General features: G+C 30.7%; 2 protein-coding genes across 4 annotated transcripts; both read left to right on the top strand.

Moving 5' to 3' along the window:
- The first annotated feature begins 2,972 nt into the window (after window positions 1-2,972).
- LOC124938376 (SWR1 complex subunit 2) lies at window positions 2,973-8,386 on the top strand. Of its 3 annotated transcripts, none has more exons than XM_047478801.1 (12): window positions 2,973-3,242; window positions 3,825-4,006; window positions 4,131-4,200; window positions 5,855-5,926; window positions 6,028-6,071; window positions 6,144-6,393; window positions 6,733-6,808; window positions 6,905-7,024; window positions 7,200-7,265; window positions 7,555-7,597; window positions 7,863-7,928; window positions 8,054-8,386. In XM_047478801.1, the coding sequence occupies exons 2-12, from the start codon at window positions 3,939-3,941 to the stop codon at window positions 8,241-8,243; spliced, it is 1,065 nt and encodes a 354-aa protein (XP_047334757.1). In that variant the 5' UTR covers window positions 2,973-3,242; window positions 3,825-3,938; the 3' UTR covers window positions 8,244-8,386. The 3 variants fall into 3 exon arrangements, with proteins under 3 accessions (XP_047334757.1, XP_047334756.1, XP_047334758.1); XM_047478800.1 differs by having other exon boundaries at window positions 3,848-4,006; XM_047478802.1 differs by having other exon boundaries at window positions 2,973-3,194; window positions 3,848-4,006.
- A 6,386-nt stretch (window positions 8,387-14,772) lies between these two features.
- LOC124939051 (WEB family protein At3g13190) lies at window positions 14,773-16,131 on the top strand. The gene is made up of 3 exons (XM_047479565.1): window positions 14,773-14,861; window positions 15,088-15,232; window positions 15,321-16,131. Exons 1-3 carry the CDS (start codon window positions 14,773-14,775, stop codon window positions 16,098-16,100), a joined length of 1,014 nt encoding a protein of 337 aa, XP_047335521.1. The 3' UTR covers window positions 16,101-16,131.
- The last annotated feature ends 861 nt before the right edge of the window (window positions 16,132-16,992 follow it).

The raw sequence follows: 16,992 nt of genomic DNA on the forward strand, positions 1-16,992 counted from the left end.
ATTAAAACAATAATGGATAAGGCGATGAAAAAAAACCGAAAAATCGATAACCCAACCAAACGATAGTTTATCGGTTTCATTTTAATGGTTTAACCGGTTCTAACGACCGGTTAACCCGTTTTTTACTGGTTAAACGGTTTGGTTTTCGGTTAAACTATTTTTCTAGCGGTTTAACCGGTAAACCGGTAATAATTTAATATATATATTTATATTAGTTATTTTTGTAAATATTGAATATATTATAAATAATATTTAATAATATATATTAATTATTTTTAATTTTAAAATATAATTTATATAGAATTATTTTTTTTTAAAATAAATTATATGGATATTAGTTTAAGAATAGAGACTTTTAAAATATATTATATTGGTATAATAATATAATATATTATATTGTTATAATAATGTATTATATAATATATATATATATATATATATATATACACAAAGAATAACATGAAAGTACTGTGCAAATAAAAATTTTGAAAAAAAAATTATTTAATAAGTTTAATATTTAATTTATAAAATTAAATTATCAGTTTACGGTTAAACCGGTTAACTGAACGGTTTATCGACCGAATCTAGAACCAAACCGATAAAATCGATACTAATATTGATCGGTTAACTGGTTTATAAAATAAGAGGTAAAATCATATTTAATCGGAACTGTTTAACCGATTAACCGATCGGTTGAACACCCCTACTAGGAGACCTAAACACGACAAACACTATATGTTCTTCTACTACGAGGAGAGTGACTCTTTCGGTGATTTTTTTTTGTTTCTAACCTAAAATATGGAATAATTTTTCTACAAATTTATATGTTTTTAAATTTTTTCTATTTTTTTATGAAATTAAATATTATATATAAAAATAATTTTTTAGCTCAAATAATTTAATTTTAATTATAAAATTTTAGTCAATTCAAATAAACTTTATATCAAATCACAAAAGATACATATTAAGACCAATTTATTAATATTTTATTATCATTATTTTCATAATTATAGTTACTTACAAAATGAATTATAAGTAAAAAATGTAATTTCTTACATGACATAATAAATTATACTATAAAATTTTTTTTACCAAATAATTATTATTTTTATTACTTTAAAATCAATGTGATTTATATAGGGTGGGTCGGTACGATATATTTTAATGTTTTATCCATACCTTATACCTTATCAAAAATTCGATATGCAAAAAAAAACATACATTTATCTTACCTTGATTTTGGTATACCTTGATTTCGATATACCTTAATTTCGGTATACAAAAAATTCATACATTTACCTTACCTTGATTTCGGTATACCTTAATTTCGGTACGATATCGGTATTATACCTTTGATACCTAAAAAATATATTAACTTAAAAAAAAATCAATCTCAATGGTAAGATAGAGATTGCATATATTGAATAATATTTTAATATAATATATTTTGATATTATTCAAAAATTATATTTTTATAATTAAATTAATATCAAATCTATTTAATTATTTACTTATAAGTATTATATATAGATATATATTATATCTATTTTAACTTATAAATACTATTTCGGTATTTCGGTATATCTCAATATACCAAAATTTTAAAAATCGCATATCTTTACCGTAACAATAATTTCTATATCGGTATCATACTTTACCTTTTTATCGGTATACCTTAAAAATTGATATTTTTGATATATTATGGTACGATATTTTCGATATACCTTTAATATCGATAATTTTGTCCACTCCTAAATTTATATTGTTTATTCATTCATTAATATGATAATAGAATAAATTAAAATTTTAGAATTTCAGAGTTCTGTATCTTACTTATATGAAAAATATTTTTGTAAAAAATATTCAGTATTAAAAATTGTAGGATATATTTTTGATATATATTTGAATTAATTTAGTCTACTAATAAAGTAAAAGGAAATTTGTATGAATTTCTACTTTATTAAAAAATGAAATTCTTTAATAAATAATATTTATTATTTTTAAGTTTAGTCACTTAAGAATATATTAGTGTTAAAGTGAAAAATCAGAATTTTGTTGGTCAAGAGTTTAAATCTTATTAAAAAAAATATTTTTTAACAATATTTTTAACTAAAAATAGGCCATTAAGAAAATTATTTTTTCTCTAATTGGGGGTGCAGCCTAAACTCTGGACTGGCACAGATTAACCATGAATAACATAAAAATTGTACAAGTGATTTATGGTTTCTAGATATTTTTTGTGTGTATATTTATCAAATCTTTCAAAACAAAAAATTATAAGTTTATAATTTTTATTTGATTATAAAATTGAATTGCAAAGTATATATTAATTATTAACCATGATCGATAACAATGATTGAGGATGGTTTTGATGTTTTATTTTATAATTTTATTAAAATATATATATATATATATATATATATATATATATTTTATATAGTAATAGAGACAATAACATTATATAGTTTAAGATCATCAAAATAATTTTTTTTTTGCATATAATATGCACAATAAATATTCATTATATTTATATTTTTTTAATTTAATTTACAAAGTGATCTTAGACTTTTAGTTATTATTTAATAAAATTTCTCACTTGAACCGTAATATATATTGTTTACAAACAAGGTCTTTGTTTATTTTATTTTATTCATTATTTATTTTTTTTGTATGAATTTTGTCTAATTTTTTAAATTTATCTTTTTATGGTCAATATTATTTTTAATCAACAAATTACTAATTTCATCAACTAAAATATATTTATTTTATATTTATAAAATTTAAAATTTAAATACATAATGATTTAATATATTAAATACCCAGATAATACTTTACAATCGAAATAATATTTTTTTAACAAAATTCTTTAAAAAAAAAAAACACACTATGGAACACAATCAAAATTAAAAAAAAAAAATTAAAAATAATATGGAAAACCCTAGCTGGAATGAAAAAAAGAAAAGAAAAAATCGCCTGCCCTTCAATGTGGGACTATGAGAACCAGGAAGAACACTGTGATTAGAACCCTAGATTTCAATGCATGATGTGGAAGCATGTTTTTGATATCTAGAGGGTCCGACCTAAATAATCGCCATTATCTCTCTACTCTAATTCTCCGTTCGAGTTCCAGTCGGCCGTGATCCTTACCCCAATACACGACGACAGAGAATTCATTCGCAGAGTTCACAGTAGCGGCTTCCAAGTCAAAGACTAGACTCCTGCAATTAATTTATCCAATCTCTGTAAGATTTTCTGCTTCATAGCTAGAGTTTACAGTTTGAGAATCTTGTAAAAAGTTTTAGGCTGAATCAATTTTCTAATTCTCCGTTTAAATCTGAAATTGATGGTTTGATTTAGTTTTTGTGCTTGATTCTAATGTTATTGCTGTTATTTTGTGAGGAAATGTTAGGTGATTGTTATGCCTTTTGATCAATTAAACACTTGGAATGTTTTCAAAATGTTCTTATTTTTTTGGCTTTATGTAAGTGATAGATAACTTGAGTAATTGGTTGTGTTTTGATTGAATGAATGAAGCCATTTTGAATGAGTATCTTCCATTGATGAAATTCCTTGACATAGGATTGAAAATATATTTTGGAGGAATCTCTTTAATTTATTTATTACTATGATGTTTTTAATCTAAAAGCTAATAAAACGCCCCCTTTCAACTTAAGCCCGTAATGGGAATTGAATTAACTTGTTTAATTTATATGTTTCTATAAAACCTAGCTTCTAAGATACAAATTTGCGGATTCGTAATTCCTAACTCCTTCAATTTGGTCTGGTTCAGTGAATGATTCAACCTAAATTCACATCAGTTTCAGTTCGCGTTTTTATATGTGTATAGATTTCTAAGCAGACGGTGGAGAGAATCTAGTTCTTTCTTGCATTCAAGTGTTGTAAGAACTGGGGTTGCTAGAGTGAAAATTTCTGTCACCATGCAAACCGTCGAAAAAGAGGACAATGTCTTCCTCAACCGTGCTTCTCGATCAACCAGAGGGAAAAGGTGAGTAATCATCTTGTGGTTGAAATGATTGGGACTAGCATACACATTTAGGGTTTAGTTACTAAAAACGATGGAGTATCTGTTAGATTGATGATTTTTGTCAACCTTCTAAATGCTTTTAAAGGATGACCAAGATTCTTAATGAGGAGATTGAGGAGGACGAATTGTTCTGGAACCAAGAGGCTCTGAAAGAGGTAAATACCCTTGAAACTCATCTCTTCTAATTTCTTTTGTTGATAGAGGCTTATTATAAGTTGTGATCCGAGCTTTACATTGGTAGTAATGATGACAGATTCAACTACAGAGAATTCAGACATTTTTCTAATGAATAAAAGGAAATTTCGCTGAGTTTTTTTAGCGGAATTGGATATATAACTAACAATTCGCTGAAGAAATCCAAAACAGGAAATGAATACGTATTTCTAGTTGATCTTAAACAAAATATCAATGTTCTTTAGACTAAGAAAAACCAATTTATGGAGGTCTAAAACTTGTGGGTTCTGGAGGATTATTTGACATACAACTAAGAACTGGTGTGGAATGTGGTCAAATTTGTTTGTTTGTGCTGGAAAAAGGCATGGTTTATCAATTCTAGGTTTCTAAATTTGAGACTGTCATCAATCTTTGAACCAATAAGCTAAAAGCATATTAAATCTTCTCTAGTTGAACTCTATTAACTATAACTCGTTTGTATTCAGAGACAACATGTATCAACTTAACCTGTTTTCCCCATATTTACGTTCTAGTCTATTCAACATGTTTTTTCCTTTTTTTGCTTTATGTCTCACAATCAGTTAATTGGATCCCTTTTCAACAAATCCGAGCTTGCTAAGTTCACCGTTTTATGGGATCAATACGTTTAAGATGTAAAACTGTCATTTTTTAATTTTCGGCATAACTATCTGATGCACTTTGTTATAGAATTAGACGAGAATTAGGGATTGAACATAGAAATCTGATAGAAAAAGATTTTGATTACAAGAGTTGTATTGATAGGTGAGGAGTGGAAGAACAATTAGGAGAGAGATCTGAAGTCAGAAAATTTGAATCATCAACTAAATCAATCATACTAACCTAGTCAAGTCATTATCTGTTTATACTACTCATCATAATAGCTAGATGTCCCAACTGCATTACTTCAATCTCAGGGTCATTAGCCCTTACCCCATCTCTCGTAACGTTATCTCTGTTATGGTTTATTAATTTTGTTTACTCGGAACCATGTGGACTAGTGGAGCATTGGTTCCAGTTCTGGAATTCGTGAGAATTTTGCTATGATGCGGCTAGATACTAGTAAATTTTATCTTCAACATTAGGGTCATTAGTCCTTACCCCATCTCTCGTAACACTATCTCTGTTATGGTTTATTAATTTTATTTGCTCGGAACCAAGTGGGACTAGTGGAGCATTGGTTCCAGTTCTGGAATTCGTGAGAATTTTGCTATGATGCGGCTAGATACTAGTAAATTTTATCTTCAACATTAGGGTCATTAGTCCTTACCCCATCTCTCGTAACACTATCTCTGTTATGGTTTATTAATTTTATTTGCTCGGAACCAATTGGGACTAGTGGAGCATTGTTTCCAGTTCTGGAATTCGTGAGAATTTTTCTATGATGCTAGATACTAGTAAATTTTATCTTTTGATTTTATTTACATAAATTTTAAAGTGTGAATCAATGTATTAAGTGTATTCCAAGATGAAAAAGAATATGAGGTTTGGTAGTCATAGTTTGCACGAGTGGCATATTTTTAGTTTATACAGCATCATGTGAAATGCTGAAAATATTTTATGTGTTTTTAATCTTCTTTATGAAGTTCTAGAACTTACTCCAATCTTGTATATTAGGAAGAAGTTGATGATAACTATGAAGAAGGGCCTGAAGTGGCTGATGTCTTCGACAGTGACTTTGATGATGATGTAAGTACTAATTCCATTCTGTGACTTGTTTCTTTTACTACGGATAAGCTTTATTGACCAAGCATCTTGGGTATACATCTGTTATTAATTTGTGATGTTAGGAACCTGAGCCGGAAGAAGAGCTTGAAAAGGAAGTTGATGATAGGTTTGAATTGTTATAGACATGGAGTTGAATATATATTCTTGTGCTTTTTAAGAAGTTCAGCTCTTTTCCCAGCATGAAGCGAAAGAAGAAATTAGTATATCCTGGGAAACAACCAGCAAAGAAGAAAAAGAAGGTTCTTTCAGAATTAGAGCAGATCCCCCAGGATGAAAGATCTCCGCATGATTCAACTGCAGGAGAACCTCAGGATGTTCCAGAAGATGTTGAAGTGGAGCGAACTCTGAGAAAGTCCACAAGAACTTCTGTTGTTGTTCGTCAAGCTGAAAGAGATGCTATACGAGCATCTTTGCAGCTAACAATGAAGGTCCTTGGAAATTTCCTTTGTCTTCCATTTAATACATGAGATGAAAAATAAAATTGCCACCAATTTGCACCCCTTGTTCAATTGCATAATCCTCCTTTAGGTTAGGCTCAAGGATGAAGAGGGAGTCCTCTATCCACACATTCTATAGATACTTCTCATGCAGCCCTTGATTTACCAGTGACAAGAAATCTGGCCATATTTATGGTTGAGTAAAGGATGCTTAGGCTTTTTAGGCTGATTACACATTTAATCTTCATTGAGAGGTTTTATGTTCCAACTTGGCATGGCATCTTCTAAGGAAGCATTCTTATTTCTTTCTACCCCTTCATGTTATTGCAGCCAATAAAAAAGAAAAAAGAAGGTGAAGAAAAGAAGATAACACAAGAAGAGATGCTTTTGGAAGCAGCTCAAACAGGTATGTATTGTGAGAGTTGATAAGAAGGGAAACTAATAAGCATTATATGTTGAGAACAGATCACATCAGTTTTCATTATGATTTTCATAATTGCAGAAATCATGAATTTGAGAAACCTTGAACGAGTATTAGCAAGGGAGGAAGAAGTTAAGAAGAGAGCTGTTGTAAATAAAGCAGTTTATAGCGGTCCTCAGATACGATATATCTCTACAAATGGCAAGAATTCACTTCAGTCTTCAGGAATTTTTTAGCATCAAAGATTGATATATTAGTTTTGATATCTCTATACTCCCTCCAATAATTGCTTGTTTTATGCTATTTCATTTGAATTTTTACCATGTTTTTGGTTTATAAATTGGACATCTTCATGAGTTCTCTGTTTCCTTTACAGGTGATGTATTTTTGGAATTCACTGGAGTATCATTTCACAAGGAGATTGCCACTGCTTCCCCCTCGAGTAATATTTTTTAATTCTTTTTTCACCTGATTGTCTAACAACGTAATATGGTTGATTAAAAAGTTGTACAAGTTCTATTATGGTTGCTGTGGTAGCAACTGCTAGACTGCTACATGATCATCAACAATCTCATAAGATTGTGCTTCTGTTGATCATACTGTTACCAATCTGTCACGGGTAGTAATAATATAATAGAGGGGATAAAAACAATTAGTTCTATCAAAACCTAGACAAAATCCCACTATGGATGGATTGTTGTGACTGATATCTTTGTGTTTACTTCTTACAGTACCAGAGAAGGCTATATGTGTGGTTACAGGATTGCCGGCAAAGTAAGATTTACTTGCAGAAACTATTTTAATTTATTTCTTCATCATGCTTTGTTTACTACTCATAAGGATATTGACAAATTGAGTGAAGCTGAATATAGATAGTCTTAATTGATAGACCACATAAAATCTGCAATTTGTTGAAAACCCCTTTGAATTATTAGTATAGAGGATGTTACAGAGTTGATAAAATTGGAGCATCTTCTTCCAATATAGAAGCATATGCAGATAATAACGCCCTTCTTCTTTGGATGTCCCACATATGCAGATACCGTGATCCTAAAACAGGGCTACCTTATGCAACAAAAGAAGCATTTCAAATTATTAGGAAGAGGTGAGACAGTATTCAAATTCCATCTCTTTCTCAGCTGCTTTTAATCTTTTTGGATCAAAAGAAAACATGTCCAGATTGCAGGCTTGTTGTTTTACTAACAGATGAAAAAAACAATAATTTTGCAGGCTTTCAGATGAAACTAAGCCCGGAGAGAAAACAGGTATAGGTGGTTTATCTGATTGTCTTTCTGAACAAGGATTTTCTCGGAAGCAGAAGAGATCAGCTGGTAAAGAACGGAGCGATACAACACATCCCCACTCTTTTGTTCGTTCATATAGATTCCCACCTTTTGAAAAAAACGTTGACTCAGACTAGACTGTTACTTTTTTTTTTGTAAGTAGTAAGGTTAGTTCTTTTCTTTATGAGGGTGATTTGATTTGATGACTTAATTATAGATTTGTGCCTTGATTTGGTTGTCTTTATTTCTATAATAAGGTTAGTTATCTACTTTTGACAAATGATTTCGAAAAGTTGAAATCAAAGTCCTTTTCGAATACCATTACCAGTCAGTGTGTTCGCTGTTCTGCACAAAAAGCCGAAAACATTAGTGTCCTCACTCAAAGCATAATATGTACTACTTGCTTGTTTGTGGTTTGAATTGAGGGATATAGAAGTATTCTTCATTTGCCTTAATTTCATCTCACTAATATTATTTAAGTTGCTGAGAGAGAGTACATTTTAATTTGGCAGACATCATTTTATTTCCTCGTTTTAAATGCTTATTTTGGATTCAATTGAAATGGTTTGTTTTCTGTCTAAATCCCACTTGAGTTTTCAAATAGAATCTTTCATCTAGTAATTTGGAATTTTTCCAATGATTTTTTTTTAGGAAGTATTCTAGTAATTAATAACTGTCACAATAAAAAATAAATCAGTCTAAAAGTTTATTTAATAAAGTAATTAAATTACGTTACTTTATTATTTGAATAAGTGATAATTTATTTTTAAATTATTAAATATAAATTATTTTAATTTTATAAAATTAAATCATTTGTAAACTATATTAATAATTTGTAAATTTAAATAATAAAAGTTTACCTAACTATATATTTTAACTAATTAGGGCGGTTAAAAAAACCGAAAAATCAATTACCGAATTGATAGTTTATCGGTATCATTTTATCGATTAATGGGTTCTAACGGTTCTTGTTAACCAATTTTTTATTGATTAAAACAGTTTGGTTTTCGGTTGGACTATTTTTAGCGGTTTAATCGGTAATAATTTAATTATATATTTATATATTATAATTTATTTTTGATATATTATAAATAATATTTAATAAAATTCATTATATATATTAGTTATTTTAAATTTTAAATTATAATTTGTATGAAATTGTTTTTAAAAAATATTCTAATTATAGCTATTGTTGGGTGTGAATGCGATTGGAGTTTGACTCAGTCCTCTTGTTTATCGATTCCGTTGCACCACTATCTCACACAAAGGAGGCAACCCTCTCTCTAGTATCCAAACATCACAAAAGAATTTGACATCTGCCTCCCACCAAGAGAGTAGTATCTATTTATATTATTAAGTCAAGTTCAATAAGCGGGTTACTAGAGATTGGGCCATAATGTTGGGCAACCAATACCCAACAATCTCCACCTTTGACCCAAAATAGTGCAAAACACAATCATGGAATCACAAGACACATTATCGCCAATTTATTACCACCGAGACAACAAAGAGAATACCCAAGGTAAACTCGTGTCACAAAGACCAGGGGCAAATGCACAAAGCATGCAAAAAACACAAAGATTATACGCAAGAGCACAAAACATGGGAAAATCACAAAGATCTAACACAAGAGCACAAAGAATGCGAAAATCACAAAGATCAAATGAAAGAGAACAAAGAATGCGAAAATCACAAAGATCAAACGCAAGAGCACAAAACATGAGAAAATCACAAAGATTGGAGGCAACATCAAAAAACATGCCATGTCCACAAAGGATGAACCTCAAAGAGTTTTCCCTAAGTCAAAGTTTAAAATCCGTTGACACGAAATAAATTTTTCAGCAGGTAGACACTTAGTACCCATATCAGCAGGATTAAATTCTGAAGGAATTTTCTCTAACTTAACAATGCCCTTTTCAACAATATCCCGAATGTAATGAAACCTAACATCAATATGTTTAGTTCTATCATGAAAAATATGATTTTTACATAGTTAAATAGTAGATTGACTATCAGAAAACACACCACATTTTTGTCAAGAAAATCAATTTCAGACAAAACAGCCCTAAGCCAAATTGCTTCCTTAAAAGCTTCAGTGACAGTTACATACTCATATTCTATAGTAGATAAAGCAACAATGGGTTAAAGTTGAGACTTTCAACTTATGCAAGAGTCACACAAAGTAAACACATAGGAAGTAGTAGACTTTCTATTATCCATATCATTAGCATAATTGGAATCTACATAACCAACCAACTTTATACCTACAGAACACTTAGAGAAAGTCAAGCCAACATCAACAGTGGTTTTTAGATATCTCAAAAGTCAATTCAAAGCATTCCAATGAGGCATACTAGGGTTAGACATAAATCTACTCAAACAACTAATTATATATGCAATATCAGGCATAGTACTAATCATCAGATACATAACAGATTATATAACATTGTAATAATGCACATTCTTCATTTCAGTTATTTCAGTTTCAGTCTTAGGAGACTGATCCTTACTTAACACAAGTGGGAAGCAAGAGGCACATTCACAGATTTAGCATCAGACATAGAAAATTTACTCAAAATTTTAGCAACATATGCACTTTGATTCAACACAAGAGAAAATTTTATTCTATCTCTAATGATATTCATGCCCAAAATCTTCTTAGCATCACCTAAGTATTTCATGTCAAAATTTTCACAAAGCGATTTTTGCACATGCATAACAGACTTCAGACATGGACTAACAATCAACATGTCATCCACATACAATAAAAAAAATACAAGCACATAGTCTATATTTTTGAAATAAAGGCAATGATCAAAAGAACTTCTTTTAAACATCAAAGATTGCATGCACTTATCGAACTTGATATTCCATTGCCCAGGAGATTGTTTTAAACCATACAAGGTTTTTTTTAATAAACAAACATGATCAGGCAACTTGGGTCAACAAACCCCTCAGGTTGATGCATATAAATATTCTTATCAAGTTCACCATGTAAGAAAGCAGTAATAACATCCATTTGCTTCAATTCCCAATCAAAGTGAGCAACTAAAGCAAGCATAATTCTAACAATAGTGAATTTGACAACAGGAGTGAAAATTTCAGCATAATTTATTCCCTCATTTTGAGTAAATCCCTTGACTACTAACCTAGTCTTGAATCTAACTTTTTCAGACTCTTGCTTCACCTTATACAACCACTTGCAATCCACTAAGGAGCAATTATGAGGTTTAGGAACAAGTTTCCAAGTATCATTGATTCTTAGGGAATTCGTCTCATTATTCATAACAACAATTCATTCAGTAGAAAACTTAGACCTCAAAGCTTCTTTGTAAGAGTTAGGCTCATTACAGTCTAGGGATTCAAACATGTTAAAAGCAAAATTCAGACATATTGCAATCATTCAAATTATCATCCCTAAATCTAGCAGGCATTCTAACATTTCTTCTACTTCTATCCCTAGCAAGTTGATAGTCATGCAAATCATCAGACAAATCATGTGAATCAGACAACACATTTGAATCATTCAAATTATCAAGAAAATTATGTGAATCAGACATAACATTTGAATAATGAAAATCATCAATATCATGCACATTATCATGTTCCACCTCATTGATAACATTCACATCATGTTCAGCAGGTTGATCAAAACTACAGACATATGCTCCACCTTATTAGGAGCATCATTAACAGGAGTGGGGGACATAGACAAGTAAGGAAAATCATTCTCATTAAAGACAACATCTCTACTTATCACAATTCTAAGCCCAGGTTTACTTCTATCCCAAAGCCTATAACCTTCAGGGTAGCCTAAGAGCACACATTTCTTGGACCTAAGCTCCAACTTGTCAATCTTCTGATGCACATAGCGAACACAACCAAAAACTTTCAAGTTGCTCAAATCAAGAGGTTTACCTGAAAACACAGATTCAGGATATTTCCCTCCTAAGGGAACACTAGGGGACCTATTTATTAAATAAGCAGTAGTATGCAAAGCATCCCCCAAAACTTCTTAGACAAACCAGATGACGCTAACATAGCTCTCACCCTCTCTAGAAGTGTCATATTCATCCTCTCAGCAACACCATTCTGTTGTGGTGTGAACGGCTCAGACTTATGTCTTTTAATACCCAGATAACACATAAATCATTCATCTGTTTATTACAAAATTCAAGACTATTATCTGTCTTAAAAGTTTTGATTCTCAATCAATATCTTCCACTCTTTAAACTTTTCAAAAACATCAGACTTATGTTTCAAAAGTAACACCCAAACTTTCCTAGAATAATCATCAATGATGGACAAAAAATATTGGTTCCCTCCATGTGTAACAACACTAGAAGGACCCCACACATTTGGGTAAGAGGAGATGGAAAAACTCACCTTATGTTGTTTTCTTAGCACATATGATTCACAGAAGGGGATGGGGGACAATTTATCACTACCAAAGTGACCACCTTTATGCAAAATTTCTAGACATTTGTTACTCATGTGACCTAATCTATTATGCCAAAGAACAGATTTATGACCAATCACAGAGTTTATAGAGTGACAAGCAGTCTCAGCATGACACACATATAAATTGTTCATCTTTTTAGTAGTAAAGATAACAAGAGACCCACGTAAAATTTTCATAACACCTTTCCCCCACTTTCCCTCCAAACCATCATTCTCAAGAGATGCACAAGACATCAAATTATAACGCAAATCAGGAACATGCCTCACATTCTTCAAAGTAAACACAGAACCACAAGAAAACCTTAGGCATACATCACATATTCCTAACACATTGCAATTTTTCGAATTTATCATAGACACAAAACCATGTTCAATCTCTTTATAGTTCGAAAACAAATCTCTAAATGGAGTCGCATGGAAAGAACAACCAAAGTCAACTAGCCAATCAGATTTGCACAAAGAATCAGATAACACAGAGTTCAAGCTAGCATAATCACATAGATTATTAAACAAATTAGTTTTTCTATCAAACAGAACCATACCATATTGATTAACACCAGACATGCTATCAAACAAATTAATAACAATCAACAATCAATTGACATAAATTAATAGGAGGGTTCAAATTATGATACCTTGCGAAACTCAAAGAAAGTTTCGACTTACCCACCCCGCTCGGGGATTTACTGCTTCGTCTTCTTGGCAGCGGCTCGACAGCGGCACGGAGACGACTTTGATTCTCAACGGTCGCGACAAACGCTACACCGACAACGGTTGAACATGACAAGAACGACTTCTTCTCCAAAGACGGCATCGACTTTCTTCTTCCTCCAGTAGCAGCAGAAGTAGAGAATAAAAGCAAGAGGATTAAAGAAGAAACGGAGGATAGATCTACGCTTATTGGTGAAGATAACTTATATCCTCCAACCCAATCTCAAACTTCAATTACAAACCCTAAACCCTAGCTCTAATACCACTATTGGGTGTGAATGCGATTGGAGTTTGACTTAGTCCTCTTATTTATCGATTCTGTTGCACCACTATCTCACACAAAGGAGCCAACCCTCTCTCTAGCATTCAAACACCACAAAAGAATTTGACATTTGCCTCCCACCAAGAGAGTAGTATCTATTTATATTATTAGGTCAAATCCAATAAGCGGGTTACTAGAGATTGAGCCATAATGTTGGGTCAACCAATACCCAACAACTATTATTTTAAAATTAATATAATATATTATTTCTAAAAAAAAGAGAATATTTGTACAATAGGAGGTGAAAAATTTTTTTTCTAAAAAAACAAAATACATTTAATAAATTTAATACCTAATTTAAAAAATTATGTTCTTGAATAAACCCGATTAAGCGACATGAACCAGTAAACCCTAAACCTTAAAATCAGAACCGGTAAAACCGATACTAATATACCAGTTTGTAAAATAAGAAGTAAGTTGCACTCAACCTCCTTAAAAAGAAGGTGATTATAACCATCTTTTTAGTTCTTTCGTTCTCTATTTCTATTTGAAAGAATCTTAAGAAAAAGGAAAAGTATTTTCTTTTTTTAATCTAAAGTTACTGTTTCGCAAATTGAAATTTTTAATATTCTGTTTCGCAATTTCATATTTTTAATTCATAATAATTCCATTTTTAATTTATCTAATTTCTATTTTTATTTGAATTATCAAAATCACGAGGATTTCTTCCTTTTAAGAAATACCACACTTGTATACCAGCAACAATTTTATTATTATATAAAATATATCTTTTGTCGAACAAAAAATTGGACGTTAAGAAAAATATAAAAAAAAATACAATAAAGTTTAATTTTTTTTAAGAATCCTAGATTTTTCTATTTATCTATCTGGTTTTAATAATTAAAATACTAGTTATTAAAACAACAAGAAATTTTAACTTCTTTAATATTTCTTTGTTTTTTTTTGTTTTTTTTTATATAAAAACAAAAATAAAGAACTTGTTAAAGATGACAAAATTAGGTATTTTTTAAAATTACAACAAATAATAAAAGTGAAAAATGGTTGAAAATTGAAAAATATATATATAATTTTTTTTTGAGAATTTTTCAATATATTATAATAATATGAAATTTTGAATGTTATCTTGATCTGGTCTGGTTTATTTGTTAGTTATTTTCCCATTTAACTAAAAAAAATGATATCTTATTATAAGGATCATCAAATAGAAAAAAATGGGGCTAAAAGATGAGCAAGCAGCCATTGCTGAATTTTCGGTTTCAAGCAGCCACCAACCGAAGAAGAAGGATAAAATTATTGATTGGTGTTTGAATCTTCAAACCCTCCACTTCTTTTTAAACCCTAAATTCTTCTATGTTCATATTTGTTAGCTTATTGTGGGTTTTCAATAGGGTTTTATTAACTTCCCCTTCTCTCCCTAAGTATTAGGTTTGTCTCATTTCAATCTTATGGTTTCGTCTTTATATGGGTATCAAGCAATCTACTACTATCTTATTGATCTCATTTTATGTTCTTCTATGGCTCACCAGGTTTATGTATAAATATATGGCATCAAGCAAAGTTGAAAATGGTGAAATAGAAGCTGCAGTAAGCTTATTTGGCGAAGGACCTTTTTCCAGGAAGAAGAAGAAAACACCCATTAGGAGGAACTCATCTAAACCAAGATCCATACAGGTATTTTGTGGGTCTTGTTCTATTTGGATTATTGTTTCATCATCAATCATTAATCTTGTTTGAACTAGGTTATTATTTCCTTCCGTAGAAACTGCAAGTAGTAGAAGAAGACAGAGTTCTGCAATTCCCTGAGAAAGTGATCAACAATAATAGTATTGTTAATGTTAAGCTACAGATCAGTAATGCAGAAATTACAAAGAATAGAGCACTTGAAGAACTTGCAAAGGCTAAAAGGACTGTGGAGGAACTAAACCATATGATCCAAAGCGCTACCTCCATGACTAGAGAATCAGCAAACAAGCCCAGAACAGAAGTTGGAAATGCTTGTAAAGAAATGTTCTTCTCTTCATTTGACCAATTGTATTCAGAACGAGAGAATGCATTGCGCGAAACAGAGGAAATGAGGAGGAAAGTTGAAGAGTTCAGAATTGAAGTGGAATCCAGTAGAAGGAATCTTGAAGAAACAGAGAAGAAGTTGAGAATTTCTCAGAAAGAAACTGAGGAAGCAAAAAAAGCATCAGAAGCAATGATGACACTGAATCAGTTGAGAATCATTTCAGAGTCAAAACCCGAAATCACCATTTCCATGGAAGAGTATGAGGGCTTGAAAAGAATACAAGGTATGAAAGTGAAAGCTGATAAAGAGATTGAAGACATGAAAATTGTGACTCAGGAAGCCATGAAAAGGGCAGAAAGAGCAGAGGAAGAGGTGCAGAGGTGGCGCCAAAGAGAGAAGAAGAAGATTGCTAAGTTAGCATCTAGGATTTTAGAAGGCAAAGAAGATAAACCTTATTCATCAGTTGGAAAGAATCTAAGAGGAATCCTTGGAAAGAAGAACAAGGTTGTCTGTAAAAACATCTTCCTTTAAGTTGCTTGTCTTCTTGCTGTCTGTATAAAACTATAATCTTCTTTTGCCTTCATCCCTTTATTCTTACTTGAAATATCATTTGTTATGATAATAACACTTATTTGAATATAGTTTAAACTTTAAAGTATCAACATCTAAACAAACAACATGCAAATAGTATTAATTCATAACAATCTTATTCATCCATCTCCCAATTTTCAAACAAACAGTAACCATTTGGGACTATAAAAATGCAAACTGTTTACTTATCTAACATCAAACTGAAACCAAAATATGGTTTGGGCAATGACCAGATGACACCCTTTTCTACAAATAGAAACCATCTGCCAAAATATTCAAATTGAAATATAACAACTAAACTATGACATTCATAGATTATTTGAAAACCACAAAGATTAGAAACATTAGAAATATGCTCAATTATAAAGGAGAGAATGATTTGTTAGAATTTGTTTGAATAAAATGTTGGTTATTTTTTAATTAGTTTGTTAGACTAAGTTGATACTATTTTAAGTGGCGGGTTAGTGTTTGACAGTTTATTTAGTAGTGGGTTAGTGTTTGGCAGTATATTTAGTAGTGAGTTAGCGTTAGTGTTTGACAGTTTCCTTATTAGTTAGTATTTGCTATTTTGTAGGACAATAGTTATTTCATGTACTATTTAAGACTTACTATTTTATTAATATAATCATGAGTTTGAAAAGGTTATTGATTACTATTTTACAATTGGTATCAGAGCCAGATTCAACTATCAGAATCAAATAGAGTTTGATTTATAATCGAAAGGGGCGAAGTAAGACGCATTCGATTCACAAGGATGGACGAGAAGAACGACAACAGCCTCGCAAGGTTACCTACTTTCACTGGTCAGCACTATGACCACTGAAATGAATTG

The sequence above is a fragment of the Impatiens glandulifera genome, chromosome 5, assembly GCF_907164915.1.
Source record: "Impatiens glandulifera chromosome 5, dImpGla2.1, whole genome shotgun sequence".
Taxonomy (NCBI): Eukaryota; Viridiplantae; Streptophyta; class Magnoliopsida; order Ericales; family Balsaminaceae; genus Impatiens; species Impatiens glandulifera.